This window comes from Squalius cephalus (assembly GCF_949319135.1).
Source record: "Squalius cephalus genome assembly, chromosome: 15".
NCBI classification, from domain to species: Eukaryota; Metazoa; Chordata; class Actinopteri; order Cypriniformes; family Leuciscidae; genus Squalius; species Squalius cephalus.
Window position 1 is genome coordinate 26259098 of NC_137136.1, and position 16583 is coordinate 26275680.

The window sequence follows — 16583 nt, forward strand, 5'->3', positions numbered from 1 at the left end:
CAAAGTCAAGAGTTTGAAAACTTGAAAACAGTCTGAGGCACTTTGCGTTTCATAAGAGGAACAGACCGTAATGTGTGGGTTTCTGCAGAGCAACATTAGCCACGGTTTATACTTGACATCAAGCTTCTGCTCACACCTCTTAAAAAAACAAAGCAGTTATAGTCACACAATCAGACAAACAACCACAGAAGCGGGCAAGTGTAAAAAAACTGCCGTGAAAAAAGTCACGAACGCTTTTGGAGAAGGCATCATTTTTCTTTGTTTTAAATACAGGCATATGCCTGCATGCTTACAAAGAGACACACACATTAATATCCTAACTTGATATAATTTTATTAACATTTTGAACAAATGTTCCTGTGAACAAATGAGTTTTAAAAGTAGGCTACCTACAAGCATTCCATGCAATTTCTTAATTATCCATAGCCTATCAAAAAACAGCATACGCACACAAAAAGCGACAGTGCAAATATATTTTATAGGTGCCTGGTTAAATGTAATAAAATCAATGTGCGTGCATGGATTTTTGAGATTGTTTTCGTTCTGCAAAAAAAAGAAAAAATAATAATAATAATAAAAAATAATAATACATTGATGACGTGTTTAAAGTTGCCTGCACGCGCTGAGATCTCCACGATAAGTTCAGGGGAGATTTAATTAGTCTTTTATCTGTGGGATCTAACCAAGATCACAGTCTGCAGATGCAGCTTTCACACCTGCATGTTTCCTCAGCCACTCCGGATGGTTTTCACATGGCCTGGGTGAGGTCTCACGAGAGTTAGACAGGAAATATGTAAAAATATGAATCCTTCGAACAGTTTAGATGTATACGCGACTTCTTACTGTACGGCAACCTAAACCACACACACACACACACACACACACACGAGTAGCCTACTGGCTTATAAACGAAGACATTTGAGACGAGTCGTACGAATAAAATGTTTCAGATGTTTAATCTCAAAAATAACTGAGGGTAAAGTAACTTATGTACAGCACAGAATGTGCAAACATGTATGGTTTCTGTACAAAGAAATGTACATGCAAAATTAACATCGAGTCAAAAACATTCAAACTGACGTTATGTAAAAAACAGGGTGTCGCTACGTCCAGGTTTTTATGGTGTCTGTACATCTATACATTATGAGAAACTAACTTAAATAAAACATGAAAAGTCATACTAACATTACTGTCCCAGCATTTATTTATTTTTTAAACCTCCTTTTATATTCAGCAATAAAATAACTGCAAATAGGTTTTAGTGACAAGAGTTAGCAGTTGCTATTTGGAGTAATTATTAATTCCACTGCAGTTCGCCTCAAAACTTTAACCCACAATTTGGAGGCAATTAACTTGGTACTTTCTCCCTGTACAACAGATATAGTACACGGGAACAACTCATCTCATCGTATTTAAAACAAGGTGAAATGAAAACAAATAATAATTATTATTATCGTTTAGTCATGCAACCTTATATTAACAGACAACTGCTGCAATGAGCAGATATGGAAATAAACATATGAAGCACTACTAACTTAAATTCGATTAACAAAAACCGAACAAGACACAATAAATAAATCAACAATCAATACATGTAAACTCCTGCTCTAGGAGTCAGAATTGCATTCATAACTTATTGTTACAAATCATAACCACCAAACAGGGAGAAGAAGCATTTAGGTACATGAGGATTAACTTTGGTATAACGATGAAAAATAATGACATTCATAACAAAAGTGTGACAGACACAAATGATTTTCACCAATGAGGCTTAAGTTTACAACATAATACTGAACACAGAGAACTCAGCAAAAGAGCCACAGAAACATATCTCAACTCGCAGTGGCCGATACATGTCGATTTAACACGAATCATTATAAATAGCTGCAAAATGTAAAAGCCCAAACATTGCACATTTCAACAAATTACAAAGAGTGCACATTTGCTCTGCTTACTGGCACTTCCTGCCTTCTGTGGGTTTCCAGCTTGTATTCTAACTGGTCAGTTGAAGGTCATGATGAGCCAATGAGAACACAGCAAATAAACATGAATGAAGGCAGGTCCAGTTTATTTACAACATAAGGCTGATAGACAGATGCGAATCCAAACGAAAAGCTTATCTTTTACTCCCCTTGTCTGAAAGAGTTGCAGCTGTTAAAAGGCGTTTCATTTGTTATGATTGCTTTCCAAAATGACTGTATGCTTATCAAACATGAAACTTGAGATGAACACCGTAATTTAACTGATTTTATTTCCCTTTTTTTCCCCTCCAAAACGTTCAGGATAAAGATATCATCTTTACTGTGCTTCTTTACATGGTTTATACAAAATGCAATCTTTCCTGAATGTAGCTATTCAAATTACAGTACTCCTCTGAAGCAACCAGACGGAAATACTGTCCGAACACAAGGCTAAACCTTTCTGGCTCAGGGAACAACCTTTAAAAAAATCTTGTGAGTGTTGTTCAAACAAAGAGAGAACGAACATGTAGCTGAAATGAATTTGTGAACTGTGGGAAAGGGGACTTCAGAGATTTGTCAGCAGCAGTTACAGTAACAGAGACCCAGAACCATTTCAGAATGACTCTAAAACGAGGATGAGATTTCAGCATATTTCCCATTTATGCTCTATATTTTCAACAGCCTTCCTCCATATCCCACTCAGATCTGCAGGAGAACATTACTATTGTATTCCCCCTCTACGTTTCTCTCAGGTCGGGCTGAGGAGGCGGCTACGCAGGAATGCTCGGAAACTGGCGACGGGTCGCAGGTCGTTCTGATGTTTCCTCCGCTCTATGAAAGAGATTAGTCTGGAAGTGTCGAGGCGAGTTGCGGCGGAGGCCACGTTGGGCTTCAGCCAGGGCTCGTCGCGTAGACAGACCTGCGCAGTGGGACGTCTGCAAGGCTCTCCTTGGAGTAAAACGCATAGGAAGTCCCGCGCCGCCTGGCTCACGCCGCGGAAGTATTCCTCCGGGAAGCTGAAGTCGAGGCGGCAGATGTTGAGGCAGGTCTCCTCAACGCTCTCGTCCAGGAACGGGGACGCCCCGCTGAGCATGACGTACGCCAGCACTCCCAGACTCCAGAGGTCAGAGGTCAGAGCCGCTGGCTCACCCAACACCAGCTCGGGGGACGAGAACTCTGGGCTGCCCAGCAGAGGGTGGATGTGAGGGATGTTGGAGAGATGTGCCGCGTCACCGAAGTCCGTCAGTTTGACTAGAGGCTGGGTTGACGTTTGCTCCAGTAATACGTTCTCTGGCTGGAAGACACACAAGTATGGGATAATGAGGAGAAATGGATGCCTGACAGGGTCAAAACATTAGAATACAGCATATAGATTAGACTTTAGAATGATGCAATCGAGAGGTCAAAAATTCGACAGAGCAAAGTAGTAAAATATGTGACAAAATTGAATTATTCAGTAGATATACAGTATAGGGGAAGATGACCCCTCTCCTTTTTTCTTCCTTAACCATAGATGGCACACATATCTCAACACTAAATGAATGCCTATGCTCTTAATTTTGTCATTTCATCTGAATATCAACATTTGTGAGATTTAGTCGGTCAAAATAGCTTTGTCTCTTGAATACAGTGATCTATGATTTTTTTTGGTCTATTTGTTAATGAGGGATTTGTTGACCTTGGGGTAAGATTCCCACAAAAATTGGCACAGAAAGCCAAACATGGTGTTGCTTGTGTTATTATTTTAAAATGTAATTATTTTGTAATTCATAGGGTCTAAAACACTTCAATCATCCCCCCACCCCCACACACACTTTATTTATAGGGTTTTCTACATATTACAAAATTCCAAACATTTCAGAACATGGTTGTACATTTTAACATATGTAGAGAAAAAAAAAAGGGGGAGATCAGAAGACACGCATTATTCAATAATTGAATGAATTATTTCAGACATTTTAGAATTTTATCAAGAATTTTATGATTCTTGAATTATGACATATCATCAATTCAAATATGGGCAATTAATTATGTATATATTCATATTCCTGTATAGTCATACTGTAGAATAAATTTACCTTTCAGATTAATCTCTTTTACTGGGATTATCTTTGTCTGTCATCTGTTATTGAATTATTAACTAAATTTTCCATATACCATTACACACCCTAGTTTCTTAAAACCGTGTCTAATGCTTAAATTAATATTCACAGCATGGAAGAATTTATTTATGCTACTCTTTTTTTTTTTTTTTTTTTACTCTTAATGCATTTGTTTGTGTTTAGACTAATAGCTGTAACCAGGAAGAAGTTATTTGCATTTGAAATATGCTTATTAAATGTTTTGTGTTTAAGTGACAAACTTTCTATTTAATTTGACATTTACATGCTAAATGCGTTTGTTCTGTAAGCACTTTACGGCATCCTGTTGACTCATCAAACTTCTTCTTCTATGCTTTCACTACTGCTTAAATTCCTCCCTGTTTTAAATAGTCTTTATTATTTAAGACAATGTATGAAGCTTTTTATTGTTATCCCTTGTTATTAAGATAGTGAAAATAAGACAGTGAAAAATAATTATAATTTAAGCACTGAATGTTCTTCAGGGTTCACACTTCTTATGACTAATGAATCTACATGATGTGTACAGAATCAGTATGATGTGTACCCCCCCCCCCCCACACACACACACACACACATACACCTGATAAAATATATTACAGCTTAACAAAACATAACTACAAAAATGATATTCATTCTAGAAATTTCGGTAACACTTATACCACAATAAGGTTCATTAGTTAACATTAGTTAATGTATTAACTACCATGAACTAACAATGAGCAATACATTTAGTTACAATATTTTTTTAATGTTAGTTAATAAAAATACAGCTGTTCATTGTTTGTTCATATTAGTTCACAGTGTATTAACTAATGTTAACAAATACAACCTTTAATAAATGTTGAAATTAATATTAATATTAGTATTAACTAATGTTAATTAATATGAACTAGTTAACATTAGTTAACATTAACTAATGTTAACTAATGAAACATTGTTACCAACATTTCCATGACTTTTTTAGGTCTAGAAAATCACACTTTTAAAATGTCTTTAATATTCCGTTTGTTTTAAATAAAAATGACTGTTTTTGAAGTTTTTGAGGGAACAGATTAAAACAAGAAATACATCTTGATCTTTAACAGTTTTATCTGATTTTATAGGTTGTTGCGTCTTCATTTAAATCATTTTAAGCCATCTTGCAGCTTGCTTCCCCAAATGATCGACACATTTATAAAGAATAATTCAATGGGAAGGCCCACCTTCAAGTCAAGATGAGCAATCCTGCATGCGTGAAGGTAGTGTAAAGCTTCTAGAACATCCCGTAGGTAAAGAGACACCTTTTCTTCAGTCAAGTTCCCCCAGCTAACAATATAGTCCAGGAGACGACCTTGATCAGCGCTGACAAGCAAAAAAGAGAAAATGTGTTTCAACAAACACACACTTTCCTAAATCAACCGATGGTTTTATCATTAACGTATGAGAAGATTAGATTGTTACAGATAAAGAAAAGAAGTCCACATACATCTCCAGGATGAGAACATAACTGGCTGGGGTCTCAAAGGTGTCCAGCAGACCCACCAGATGTGGATGCTGAAGACACTGGAGGACGCCCAGCTCTTGAACCACCTGCTCTCGACGCATTAGCTTCTTGTTTACTAGCTTAGCGGCCACTGATAGCCTGCTTCCTCTCTGCTCACACCACTTAGTGACGGCAAACCTGCCTCTACAGACGGACGGGAAACAAATGTTAAAGATAAATAAGTATGTTTTATTTTATATCTTCATTTAGCTAATCCAGTATGTGAGGATATACCTCCCCAGTTCCATGACTTCAGTGTAGAGGGACTCAAAGTTATCCTTCCAGAGGATACCGTCACAGGAAGTGCCTACGAAAAAACCAACACCGTCAGTGACTCTGCTGGTACAGTTAAACGTTTTGTTTTTGAACACTGGGGACGGAAATCAACTGACCGATGACTCTGAGGTAGGCTGATGATGTCACTGAGCCCACGTCATTTGAGGCGATGCAGGTGTAGGTGCCACTGTCGTCCAGAGCGGCAGGTGAGATACGGAGGGTCACTTCCCCTGTCTCACTGAACAAAAAGTGAATAATTAGGACACAAAAATGAACTGCAAAACCAGCGTTGTTCTGTATATTCAAAACATGCTTCTCTGGATTACTAGATTAGTGCTGGGCAACGATTAATCGCATCCATAATAAAAGTTTGTGTTTACATAATATTGTGTGTGTGCTGTGTATAATTATCTTGTAAACACACATATGTATGTATATATTTAATAAATATGTGCATGTATATACAACTGTATAAATATATTTATACATAATTTATATTATATATAAATATTTTATATATAAATAATACATTTTTAATAATTACATACATGCATATGTGTGTATTTATATATACAAAATAATTATACACAGTACACACACATATATTGTGTAAACACAACCTTTTTATTTTGGAAGCGATTGTTGATTATTGTACATTTTCACTTCTTATGTTTTTACATTACAACTTTGTTTTTTTACGCTTTGCTTTTTTTGATAACCAATATAATTATTAATTAAAGGAATAGTTCCCCTAAAAATTCAAATTATCCCATAATTTACTCACCCTCAAGCCATCCTAGGTGTAGATGGCTTTCTTCTTTCAGCCAAACACAATCAGAGTTATATTAAATAATATCCTGGCTCTTAAGCTTTACAATGGGAGTGAATAGAGTAGGCATTGGAGTTGTATGAATTACTTTTATGATGAATGGATGTGCTTTTTGGAGCTTCAAAAACTCTGAACATCTCAAAAATTGTGTTTGGTTGAAAGAAGAAAGTCATATAAACCTAGGAAGGCTTGAGGGTGAGTAAATTAGGGGATAATTTTCATTTTTTGGTGAACTATTCCTTAAAGATTTGATATTTAGTGCACTTACATTTCGACAACATTTTAATTATAAAATGTAAAAATTGTAATCAGGAATTTTGCTCACAAAGGAAATAATCTACGTTCCAAGATGAGAGATTAACACTTTACAATAAGGTTCATTAGTTAACATTAGTTAACTACCTTTAATTAAAATGAACAATACTTCTACAGCATTTATTAATCTTAGTTGATGTTAATTTCAACATTTACTAATACATTATTAAAATCAAACACATTAACTAATGAACCTTATTGTAAAGTGTTACCATTTTGTCTAACCGACATCAATGACAAATTGTAAAAAATTAAATAAAAGATTTAAAAAAAAAAGAAAAAAAAAAAAGTAAATGAACTTGTTTTTGCCCAAATTACCAAATGCAGTCAATGAACAACACGAAGACCACTGCATGGAAATATTTAGCACGTACCAAGTTTCTTTCAGTAAACAGTTCAAATGAAAGTAGCGAAATGACTGTTCCTCTCTCACAATACATTCCATCAGAAAACAAAGCAAAAGCGCCACCTGCAGTCTGTATAACAGCATGACACTGTGCACTGGTTTTACCTGTGTGTGAGTGTGTATCTTCCACCACTGCTGAGAGTGCTCTGGTCAGGCCCTCTCCAGCAGACCGAGGCTTTGGGCTGCCCACAGATCTTACAGCGGAGAGTAACACTGTCACCCCTGTCACACACCACCTCACACAGGGGGACCGTGAACTCTGGGGGAACTGCTGCCAGCAATTCAGAAACACACAGTCATATGGCTGTTTCATTATGACACATGAATGGATTCAATATATTCAGAGAGATTTCCAAGAACGAAAGAGCAATATTCTTACTCACCATCATAAATGTAGTTGGGATTCAAAAGCTGAAAAAAAAAAAGCAACAATGTAAGGTTTCATATGTAAAATTTGTCAAAACCAAGAAATGAATTACACAATGAATCATCAGACTGTTAAAGCAGTACCTTTACAGAAACCTTATTGGCGGGTCCATCTCTAGACTTGCGAAAGCCATTCTCTGGTTTGTTCTCTTTTCTGCCCTCTTTGTCTCTCTTGTCGGACTTTCGTCTGATGCGGAGAGCTGTGTGCCATGATGAAGACTTCCTGTATGACAAAAATAGCACTGTTCTTGTGACAACTAATTCAAAGTTAGACTATAAATATTAGACAACAAACAAGACGTCAATATCCTTTTAAAACTGTGTCTCTTCTAAGTGAGTCATAAGCGGATGTTTTCGCACTTACATAATTTGTAGTAAATTAAAGGTCAACGTGAACTCAAAATGAACCTGTTCCCATGCTTAATACACATTCTTTGTTTTATTGAGACAATTCATCAGTGCACATTACTCAAAAGCATCATCATTTAAAAATCAGTAAAAATAACTTGATCCTCTTTTATTTCCATTTCGAAGTGGAACTGACGATGCAGTGTAGAGTTTCACTTCTGAGGGATGCGTGGTTACATAACCTACTGTAGATGTTTTTACATTTTTTCAATCAATTCCTTATGTATAAAATCAAGTCCCATTCAACATTTATGTTGAGTATCCTCTTAAATTTTGAAATGTATTATAGAAGGTTGATGGGTTTTGAGGTTTTGTTGCAACAAGACCCGTTATTTTAAAATGTAACTGCTATAATAATACAATATAATATAATATAATATAATATAATATAATACTTTATATTACGGTGACGTAGTTACACGTTACATGTACTTACTATAGTAATAACAGTAAATTATGCATAATTACAAGCAACTAACCCTAACCTTAACCCTAAAGTAAGTACATGTACTTAATTAATACGTTTTAATACATTTGTGTAATTAAACTGTAACAACTTCACATTAATATAACGTGTACTATAATATAATATAATATAATATAATATAATATAATATAATATAATATAATATAATATAATATAATATAATAACCCCTAGATGGAGTCAAGATACATTTTTGTTGTCGCTATGGACTATATTGACAAGAATGATGTATATGAGGTAATGATGTATTGAGAGAAAACGGATTTCACGGTGAGTGATCTAATTTTCAGCAGTAATAAAAATAAAGTGTTTTAAAGCTTGTTGTTTTGCAGAACATCACAGTTATATGACATGAGAATAGTAAGGCCTGTAGTTAGGGAGTACATGTTATTTAAGGAAAATATAATTATATTTTCAGAATTACATAATTTTTTTTTTCAAACCTAGTCTGTGGGCTAAAACGCCCCCAGGGGGCATCGCTTCCCGCTATCATAATTACTGTACCATGTTCTGAACATCACATTTGCACTTTGTTTTCCAATCAAATGTAATCTAACTAGTTGATTGCATTAAAATATTTGGACTTGTATTTAAAAATTACCTCAAGTAACAGTATGTAAGTATGTAAGTAACAGGCTGATTTTCAGCATGGTTCATTAATTAATAAAATTCATATTTATCTACTGTTATTTTGACTTGTCTTTTTAATTTTAAGCTAAAACTGCTTGGGTTTTGCTGTAAATGTATAAAGCAAATAATATAATATAATATAATATAATATAATATAATATAATATAATATAATATAATATAATATAATATAATATAATATAATATAATATAATATAATATAATAGTAAGAAAGGCCATTTATTTGTATGGAAGTAAATGACAAGATATTTCTGAAGCATTTACTAACTTCTCGAAAGAAAAACATTTTTTACACTTAATATAAAGCAAATATCTATAGAAGTTTAGAAGTTTGCGAGTTTAGATCTCACAAGTTGCAATTCTGACTTGCGTGATATAAAGTAGCAAGAGTCATAAAGTCAGAATTGCGTGAATTATCTTTTAAAATTATATTCTGTGGCTGAAACAAGCTTCCATAAATATCCATTAATGAATTCCTTAATCCCTGAATACCCTTATACCCTTAATGACTGAATATTATTATTATTGTTATTATACAAATTGCACTACACTCAAGCAGTTCAGTAACAATACGACAAAACGCTGTGAAGCTGAAGGTACCCTAAACCTAACCACAAAGATACTGTAACTGTTTGGCAGATGTGAATTACTTTAGTATTTCTAGAATAAACAAAATAATAATCGCACCCATTTAATTAATTTTTTTTATTTAGCTTTTATTGCTTACGTGCCAGTGATTACGCCTCCGTGTGCCAATAGTATTACACATGGCTAAGGTTACCCCTGGTAAGCAAACATTACATTGCTGACATTGTGCATAAAAAAAAAAAAGTCAAACCATATGGTGCTTCTTCATCCTAGATCTGACTACTTAGTCCATCTGTAATAAATAACAAATAATAACCAATCCTCACTTGAGGGTTCCGTCGGGGTAGTCGGGAATGATGGTGGAGGTGTGACCCAAAACGTAACCGGGGATCCAGCCCTCAGCTGCTGGGCCTTGATCTGTCGAGGCACGGAAAACTAGAAACATGTTCTGCTGGTTAGAGGCCAATATCTGCACAACCTCTCCTTGATATACACTGATCTCATCCTCCTTTAGAGCCACATAGTCCTGGGTCACCAACATGGTCGACACACTGCTGCTGCTGCTGCTTTCACTCTGAGAGCAGAAACATAAGCAAAACGTCAGCATAACACCACACAATTGACATGATTTACATTTTATTCAATATGTTTGTATGTGAAATGTGTTGAAACATTTAGTAAGCTGGACATTTAAGAGAGCATGAATGAAGCAAGTGAGAGCAGTTCAAGGAAAATATTATTTATAAAGCAAAATTTTTAGTTACAAGAACCTCTTTCGAGATACACTAGAGTCGTTCACACTTAAAATTGCTGCCCAGATGCTGTACTGTTGGTTACAATGTCTATGCTCCTACCGATAGTCGTTGGAACTTGGCACATGTTAAACTTTGTTGCATCGCCAACTATCTTTTTTGCTCATGTTGCTTCTAATCACCTACTCATTAAAAATGAATAACTTCTGGCCTCTTTGTTGCAGCAAATTACCGTCAGTGTGATTACCCTTTAAGTTCTGTTGGTTAGGAGAGGAAATCTAACCCCTCAAGACAACATGAAATCAATATTGGAGTTTTGTGGCTTTCAGTCCATGTCTTTTAACTTCATGACCATCTATTTGCTAGTGGACTGCTAAAAGTTGACAAAATATGTTTGAATAGATAAACACATTTAAAGTACAATCTTTCTCTTTCAGGAAACAGACAAAATACATGAATGACTCATACTGCACTTTGGGAGAACCCAGATTTTTTGTCCAATAAAATGTTTTTATAGAATGAGAATATCATTACCTCAAATACTGCCTGCTTCTGACTTGCAAGTAATAAATTACTGTTCATGACTGTGATGTAACCAAAGCCTATTTGCTATTTTTAAAAAAGAATAAACCCTTTGATATGTTCTTGTTTAAATAGGAAATAAGCCTGCAGGGGATTTTATGGGGATATTTTCGGGGATATTTTCAAAAAGCATTTTTTTTTTAAATCTGCCAAAAAAGCAGTAAGCAGGTTAATAAAAAAAAAAAAAAAGTGTTAGTAATTGTTAGTTGGCTGGTTTACGTGCTCCCAATGCTTGCATATTAGGTCTTCACGGGCTGTTAAGGTAAGAAAATCCTGCCAGTTCAAAGCAGATAGAATCAGCAGAAATAGTCAATGGATGCACAGAGTTTCTGAGAAACTCTTGAGAAGTTATCCTGTTTAACAGTGTACATTGTTAGTTGCTCAGCACAGTCAAACCAGGCCAGTTAATATCCACAACAGCCTGTGAGAATCCTCTTTTAGGACCAGGCACAATTACACACCCCAGCGGGTTAGTATGAAGCTGGAGGTGGAGGTGAAGCAGGACTAGGCCTCACTGAAGCCAGGAGCTAGAGTTTGGCTCTTACCCCATTGCTGTGAGTGGAGTGCAGGGACTGCTCACTGGTGGAGGAGCAAGTACTGATGCGGTCCAACTCCTTACTGTGGGCTGAGTGCCTGCGAGTCTGACACTGGTTGCGACTTAACGTGTCACTCTGCTCTGTGTAAGAGCCAGGCCTGCCAGTGGGAGAAGCTGGCATCGAGACCCAAAAAGGGGAACCCTTCTGGGCTTGGATGCCTGGTGTGAAAGGTGTAAAGTTCTGAGGGTTCAAGGGGGAGAGAATGGGTGACGGGACTCTTAGACGAGGCTTCGTTAGGGTGAGAGACTGGGACGCAACTTGAGTTCTTGGAATAGGTGTCCCTGATTGGGCTTCCTCGCGTAGCTCCTTCAAGGGGCTCTCCAGGACCCGCATCCTAGGGACCTCACTGTTAAGGTCCTGGTCAGGAAGAGGGCACGTACCTGAAGTGCGGTCATCTGGGGTGGGGGCGTGGTGGTGCTGCACAGGCTGAGGGAGACGAGAGGAAGGTTGAGGGATTCGGGAAGCTCGGGATCGGGAGCCACAGCCGGGACCCATGGAAGAGCTGCTGCTACCCCCTGGAAGTCCACTGCTGCTGGGTCCTCCAAGACCGCTTGCTCCTACATGGTTCCGTTGGTATTCAATGGGTGAAGTCAGTGCTGAGTGGACAACAAGAGACAAGTTAGGTTAAATACTATAACTCAATCGTCTCAACAATGTTCTCAACAATGTTCTATCCTGTCCTATCCTGCTCCCAGATGTCCACTATTCTACAGGGTGTAGCTCCAGTCCTATTTAAACACACCTGAAACAGCTAATCAATGTGTTTTGGGGAAGCTTGGAGCTAAACTCTGCAGGACAATGGCACACCAGGAGCAGGATTGGATACCCGTGGTCTAAAGCAACATATAGTAAACACATTACAGGAACAATCCCACAGGACCAACTTGAGGTTAAGATAGTTTGTGGGGCTTAACACCAACAACCTTTTGGTTTACAGATAATTAACCAATAACCTCCTTTGTTGGAAACTCTAAAATTGCATTACCATTGAGGAAGTTTCTCTGGTTTTCCAGGATGCTGCTGATCTGCTGGATCCAGGCCTGGGAAACCATCCGGTTGGAGGAATGGAGGACATAGTGTTCTGTACTGCCAGTTGATGACCTTGAGGTCAAAACAAACTTACAAGGGTCATTGTCAGGACTCTCCTCTAGACCCAACCAACTGACCTGCAGAGTCGAGAGAGAGAGAGATAGAGACAGATAACAGAAGAAGAATGAGATGAATGATATGTCTTTAGTTGCTATGCTGTGTCTTGAGCACAGTGGTTCTGTCTACACACCTTTATGCTGTTCTTAAACAGATAACCTGGCATAGAGAAGCCCTTCTTTTTATCCAGAGGTTCACTGAAGATAACTATTTGCTCAAAGAGGAAGACGCGCCTCTCCTTCATGCGAGAAAGGAGACCACCGTCCTGGTCTGAGACCATAAAGGTGTCCTGGAGAATCAGTCGTCCCTGGGCTACAATTTTACCCTGAACACAAACATAAAATAAACAATGTTCAGTCCACAGAAAAGTTCAAACTCCCTAAAATGTGCAAACATACCACTAAAAAGTAAAAAACTGTAATAAAAAGTATTAAACGAAAATGAGACTCTTAGTAATCCATCCCAGGGTAAAGGCTTATTTACATTCAAGGTGTGGTCACATTTACCATTGTTTTTGTTTTTGTTTTTTTTGTGGCAAATTTTCACATGTGAAATCCAGTCATTTCAATAGGAATCAACATGATCTGGAATTTTGAGTGAGGGCACCATTTTTTTCCCTATACAGATTTCACAACAGGTTCAAGTTAGTCATGTGGATTTTCCACGTTAACAAACAGAAAGCTGCTTTGTTTGAAAATTACTATTGTTGTGAGCTCTGCTTCATACATCCCAACAACAGTATAAAAACTATTTACACAAAATTTCTATGAAATGTGACCGTGCCTTAGGTAAAAAAAAATTGTATCATAAACATTCACAACATGACTCTCTATGCAGTCTATTTCAAAATATTGTGTGATGCTCCCATGTTTTTTATTTGGAGGCAAGGTCAGTGTTTTAGTTGCTCGGAATTTGAATTTTGCCAGGCATCTAAACTCTTTCCAGGGAATGATGAAAATTCACTGCCATTCTGGGTTTGATTTGTTGCCTTTTAGCTGAATCAGAATTAAAGGAATTACTGCTAATTTATGTACATACAACTATTAATGGCTGTGCTTTTAACTTCCATTAAAACCACCTACATGCTCATAATTTTTTGTAAAAAAGGAAATTCATCTTACATCAAATCCTTGGAGGCGTCCAACATTCATCATGTCATTGCAGCGTTTAGGAACAACACACATCACCTCTACCGCTTTCTGTGAGAGAGCATACAGCAATGTTAACAACTACATTTTTAACATTTAAAACATGTTTGCCAGTGTATTACTAAGGTGTAGTGGGTCGTTGCTAGGGTGTTGCTAGGTGCTTTTTAAAAGTTAAATACTAACCCATGTCTTAACAAATACACTTACCTCTAATTCTACTGTGTCCAAACCAGCCTTTTTGGAGAACTTAAGGAAATCCTAAAATTATGCAATCAGAACAAGGATGTCAGAATAAAACAAGGAAAATATCTTTTCTCAAAGATCATCCATGCTTCACATAAGCATGATGAGACTGTATGGGTCAGTAATACTAGAAAGAATGGCTACGTTGCTTCTGCAATTTCCCTGCCTGACCTTCAGCAGAAGCTGGTATTTCATGATCCGCTGCACTGGTTTAATCAGTAGATCTGTGATCTGTAGCCTGTGGCCTAACCTCTGCTTTAAATCCTGATGAAGATACAAAGGAAAGATGAGTGTGGTTATGAGTCTGTCTCACTTTTCATGACTCATGTTTAAAATGTCAGGCAGGATGCAGACAGTGACTTGAGTCTTACCTCAAAATATGTGTCGATGTACTCTGAAACAATGTGCTCTGATTTGGGCTTGTTTTGGCAGTACACAATGTACATGTGGAGTCTTCGTTCCTGTGGTCAAAACAAAATTTCAGAGACAGAAGTCAGAATCATTATTATTAATCATCATACTAAATAAGCTATTAGTAACTATAGAAACAACCTTAACTATAGAAACAACCTAGCAATGGAAACTAAAACAAAGAAAACAGGAACGTAACACAGGAAAGAAGAACATACAAACTGAGAGTACAGGAAATAAAACCAACACAGAACATGACAATCAGATTAGTTTATTTTCAGAATAAAAGATAGCAGTTCATTTATAAATGACGCATTTTCTGACACATAAAAAAAAAATCGTCTTATATGTATAAAAACTGTGATTGTTGACTAGATATATGGCATGAAATACATGGATTGAAACATTATACATACATACATGTATGTTGGTAACGATAGAAATTGCAACCATATATAGTTGGCTAACGGTGGTTTTGGGAAACACCCCCCAAAATGACTCGCCTCTGCAACATTGAAGCTCAACCAGTTATGTAAGTTAGGGACGGGACTATCAGTTTAGCTGACCAATAGTAGATATACACACTTCACAGAACAGAAAATACACACTTCACCTTTGAATTTAACACAGATGCACCTTGCAATTGTAGTTGTCTTAAGTCCTATTCGGACTAGTTTTCCAGGGAGACGTAGAGAAATTTGTGTTTCACAGTACTTTGCGCCTTCTGATCCCCTCTGAATCTACCAAGTCTGTGTTTATCTCACACAATCTTTTTCAAAATTCCACAGCAAATTACCTACTGTTTTTCGGTAAACTCAACGGTCCTCTGAGAAATCTAATCCCGTCCGAATGCGAATGTCTGTGATTGCTGATATTGCATTATCCTAATGCTTCTCCACCTGCATTTTTTGACCTACCTGAGCTACCGTTTGACAATATTAGTTTCAATATGGATGGTCTCCAACGAAAAAAATAACATTACAAAATTAATAAATAGAGCCAAATCGCAGAAACTTGCTAAGACTGCCAATTTTAATATCTGTGTCAGGTAAGACTAAGATACTTATCTAGATTTCCCTCACTTTTGCAAATTTATTATAAACAGCCACTGCTATAAACGTGTGCAGTTTACTTAAATAGGGTTTTTATAATAAATGTAAAATATATCAACAAAAAATACATTAAAAGACATATGTCATACGTGATGCACGCAAGCACAGCACATGATTTTCTGTAACGGCCACATCTAGAATAAAACACCCCCACCTCTGTAATAAACATGGTGATGTTAATCCTGACCGAATCGTACATGAAATCACAGACGGCGAGTGATAAGAATTGTAATTCAAACATCGTTTAGAAAACTAGTCCCGTCCGAATAAGGCTTTAGTAAGAGTGAAATCACATCATACCTGTCTGATAAACAGGGGTGCGAGCCTATCAGGGTCCTCCAAGCACTTCTCCAGTTCACTAAGAAATAAGCTACAAAGAGCAGAGGTTTACATTAACATTAATGCCAGAAAATTAAAGTAGGGTCTTAATATGTTATTTGAAAGAGTGGAAGCAAAGTGCATCATTTTCACATACTCTTTATGCCAGTCATAAATCTGGTTAATGTTTCCAAAGACAATCTTATCTTTGCCCTTCATGTCGTCGGGTACACCCTCCTCCTTCATCCTGCTTATGTAGCCCTGCAGGTGCCAGAACACATGAGTA

The 16583-nt window shown here is 36.9% G+C and overlaps 1 protein-coding gene across 6 annotated transcripts in view; it reads right to left on the minus strand.

Moving 5' to 3' along the window:
• Positions 1–937: 937 nt before the first annotated feature.
• The window catches only part of triob (trio Rho guanine nucleotide exchange factor b), a 147573-nt gene continuing 131927 nt past the window's right edge, over positions 938–16583 (minus strand). For 2 of the 6 annotated variants that reach the window (XM_079895938.1, XM_079895937.1), the window contains exons 41-58: positions 16455–16558; positions 16280–16349; positions 14828–14917; positions 14628–14720; positions 14421–14471; positions 14187–14264; positions 13199–13390; positions 12905–13085; positions 11869–12515; positions 10316–10563; positions 7943–8081; positions 7816–7843; positions 7538–7700; positions 5999–6120; positions 5841–5913; positions 5550–5750; positions 5287–5425; positions 938–3255 (exon numbers count right to left, since the gene is read on the minus strand). In XM_079895938.1, coding sequence (XP_079752064.1) covers positions 2710–3255; positions 5287–5425; positions 5550–5750; positions 5841–5913; positions 5999–6120; positions 7538–7700; positions 7816–7843; positions 7943–8081; positions 10316–10563; positions 11869–12515; positions 12905–13085; positions 13199–13390; positions 14187–14264; positions 14421–14471; positions 14628–14720; positions 14828–14917; positions 16280–16349; positions 16455–16558 — 3165 coding nt within the window. In that variant the 3' untranslated portion in view covers positions 938–2709. Of the gene's footprint in view, positions 3256–5286; positions 5426–5549; positions 5751–5840; positions 5914–5998; positions 6121–7537; positions 7704–7815; positions 7844–7942; positions 8082–10315; positions 10564–11868; positions 12516–12904; positions 13086–13198; positions 13391–14186; positions 14265–14420; positions 14472–14627; positions 14721–14827; positions 14918–16279; positions 16350–16454; positions 16559–16583 lie in introns of all 6 variants that reach the window. The other 4 variants (XM_079895936.1, XM_079895935.1, XR_013823808.1 and 1 more) reach the window with 3 other exon arrangements.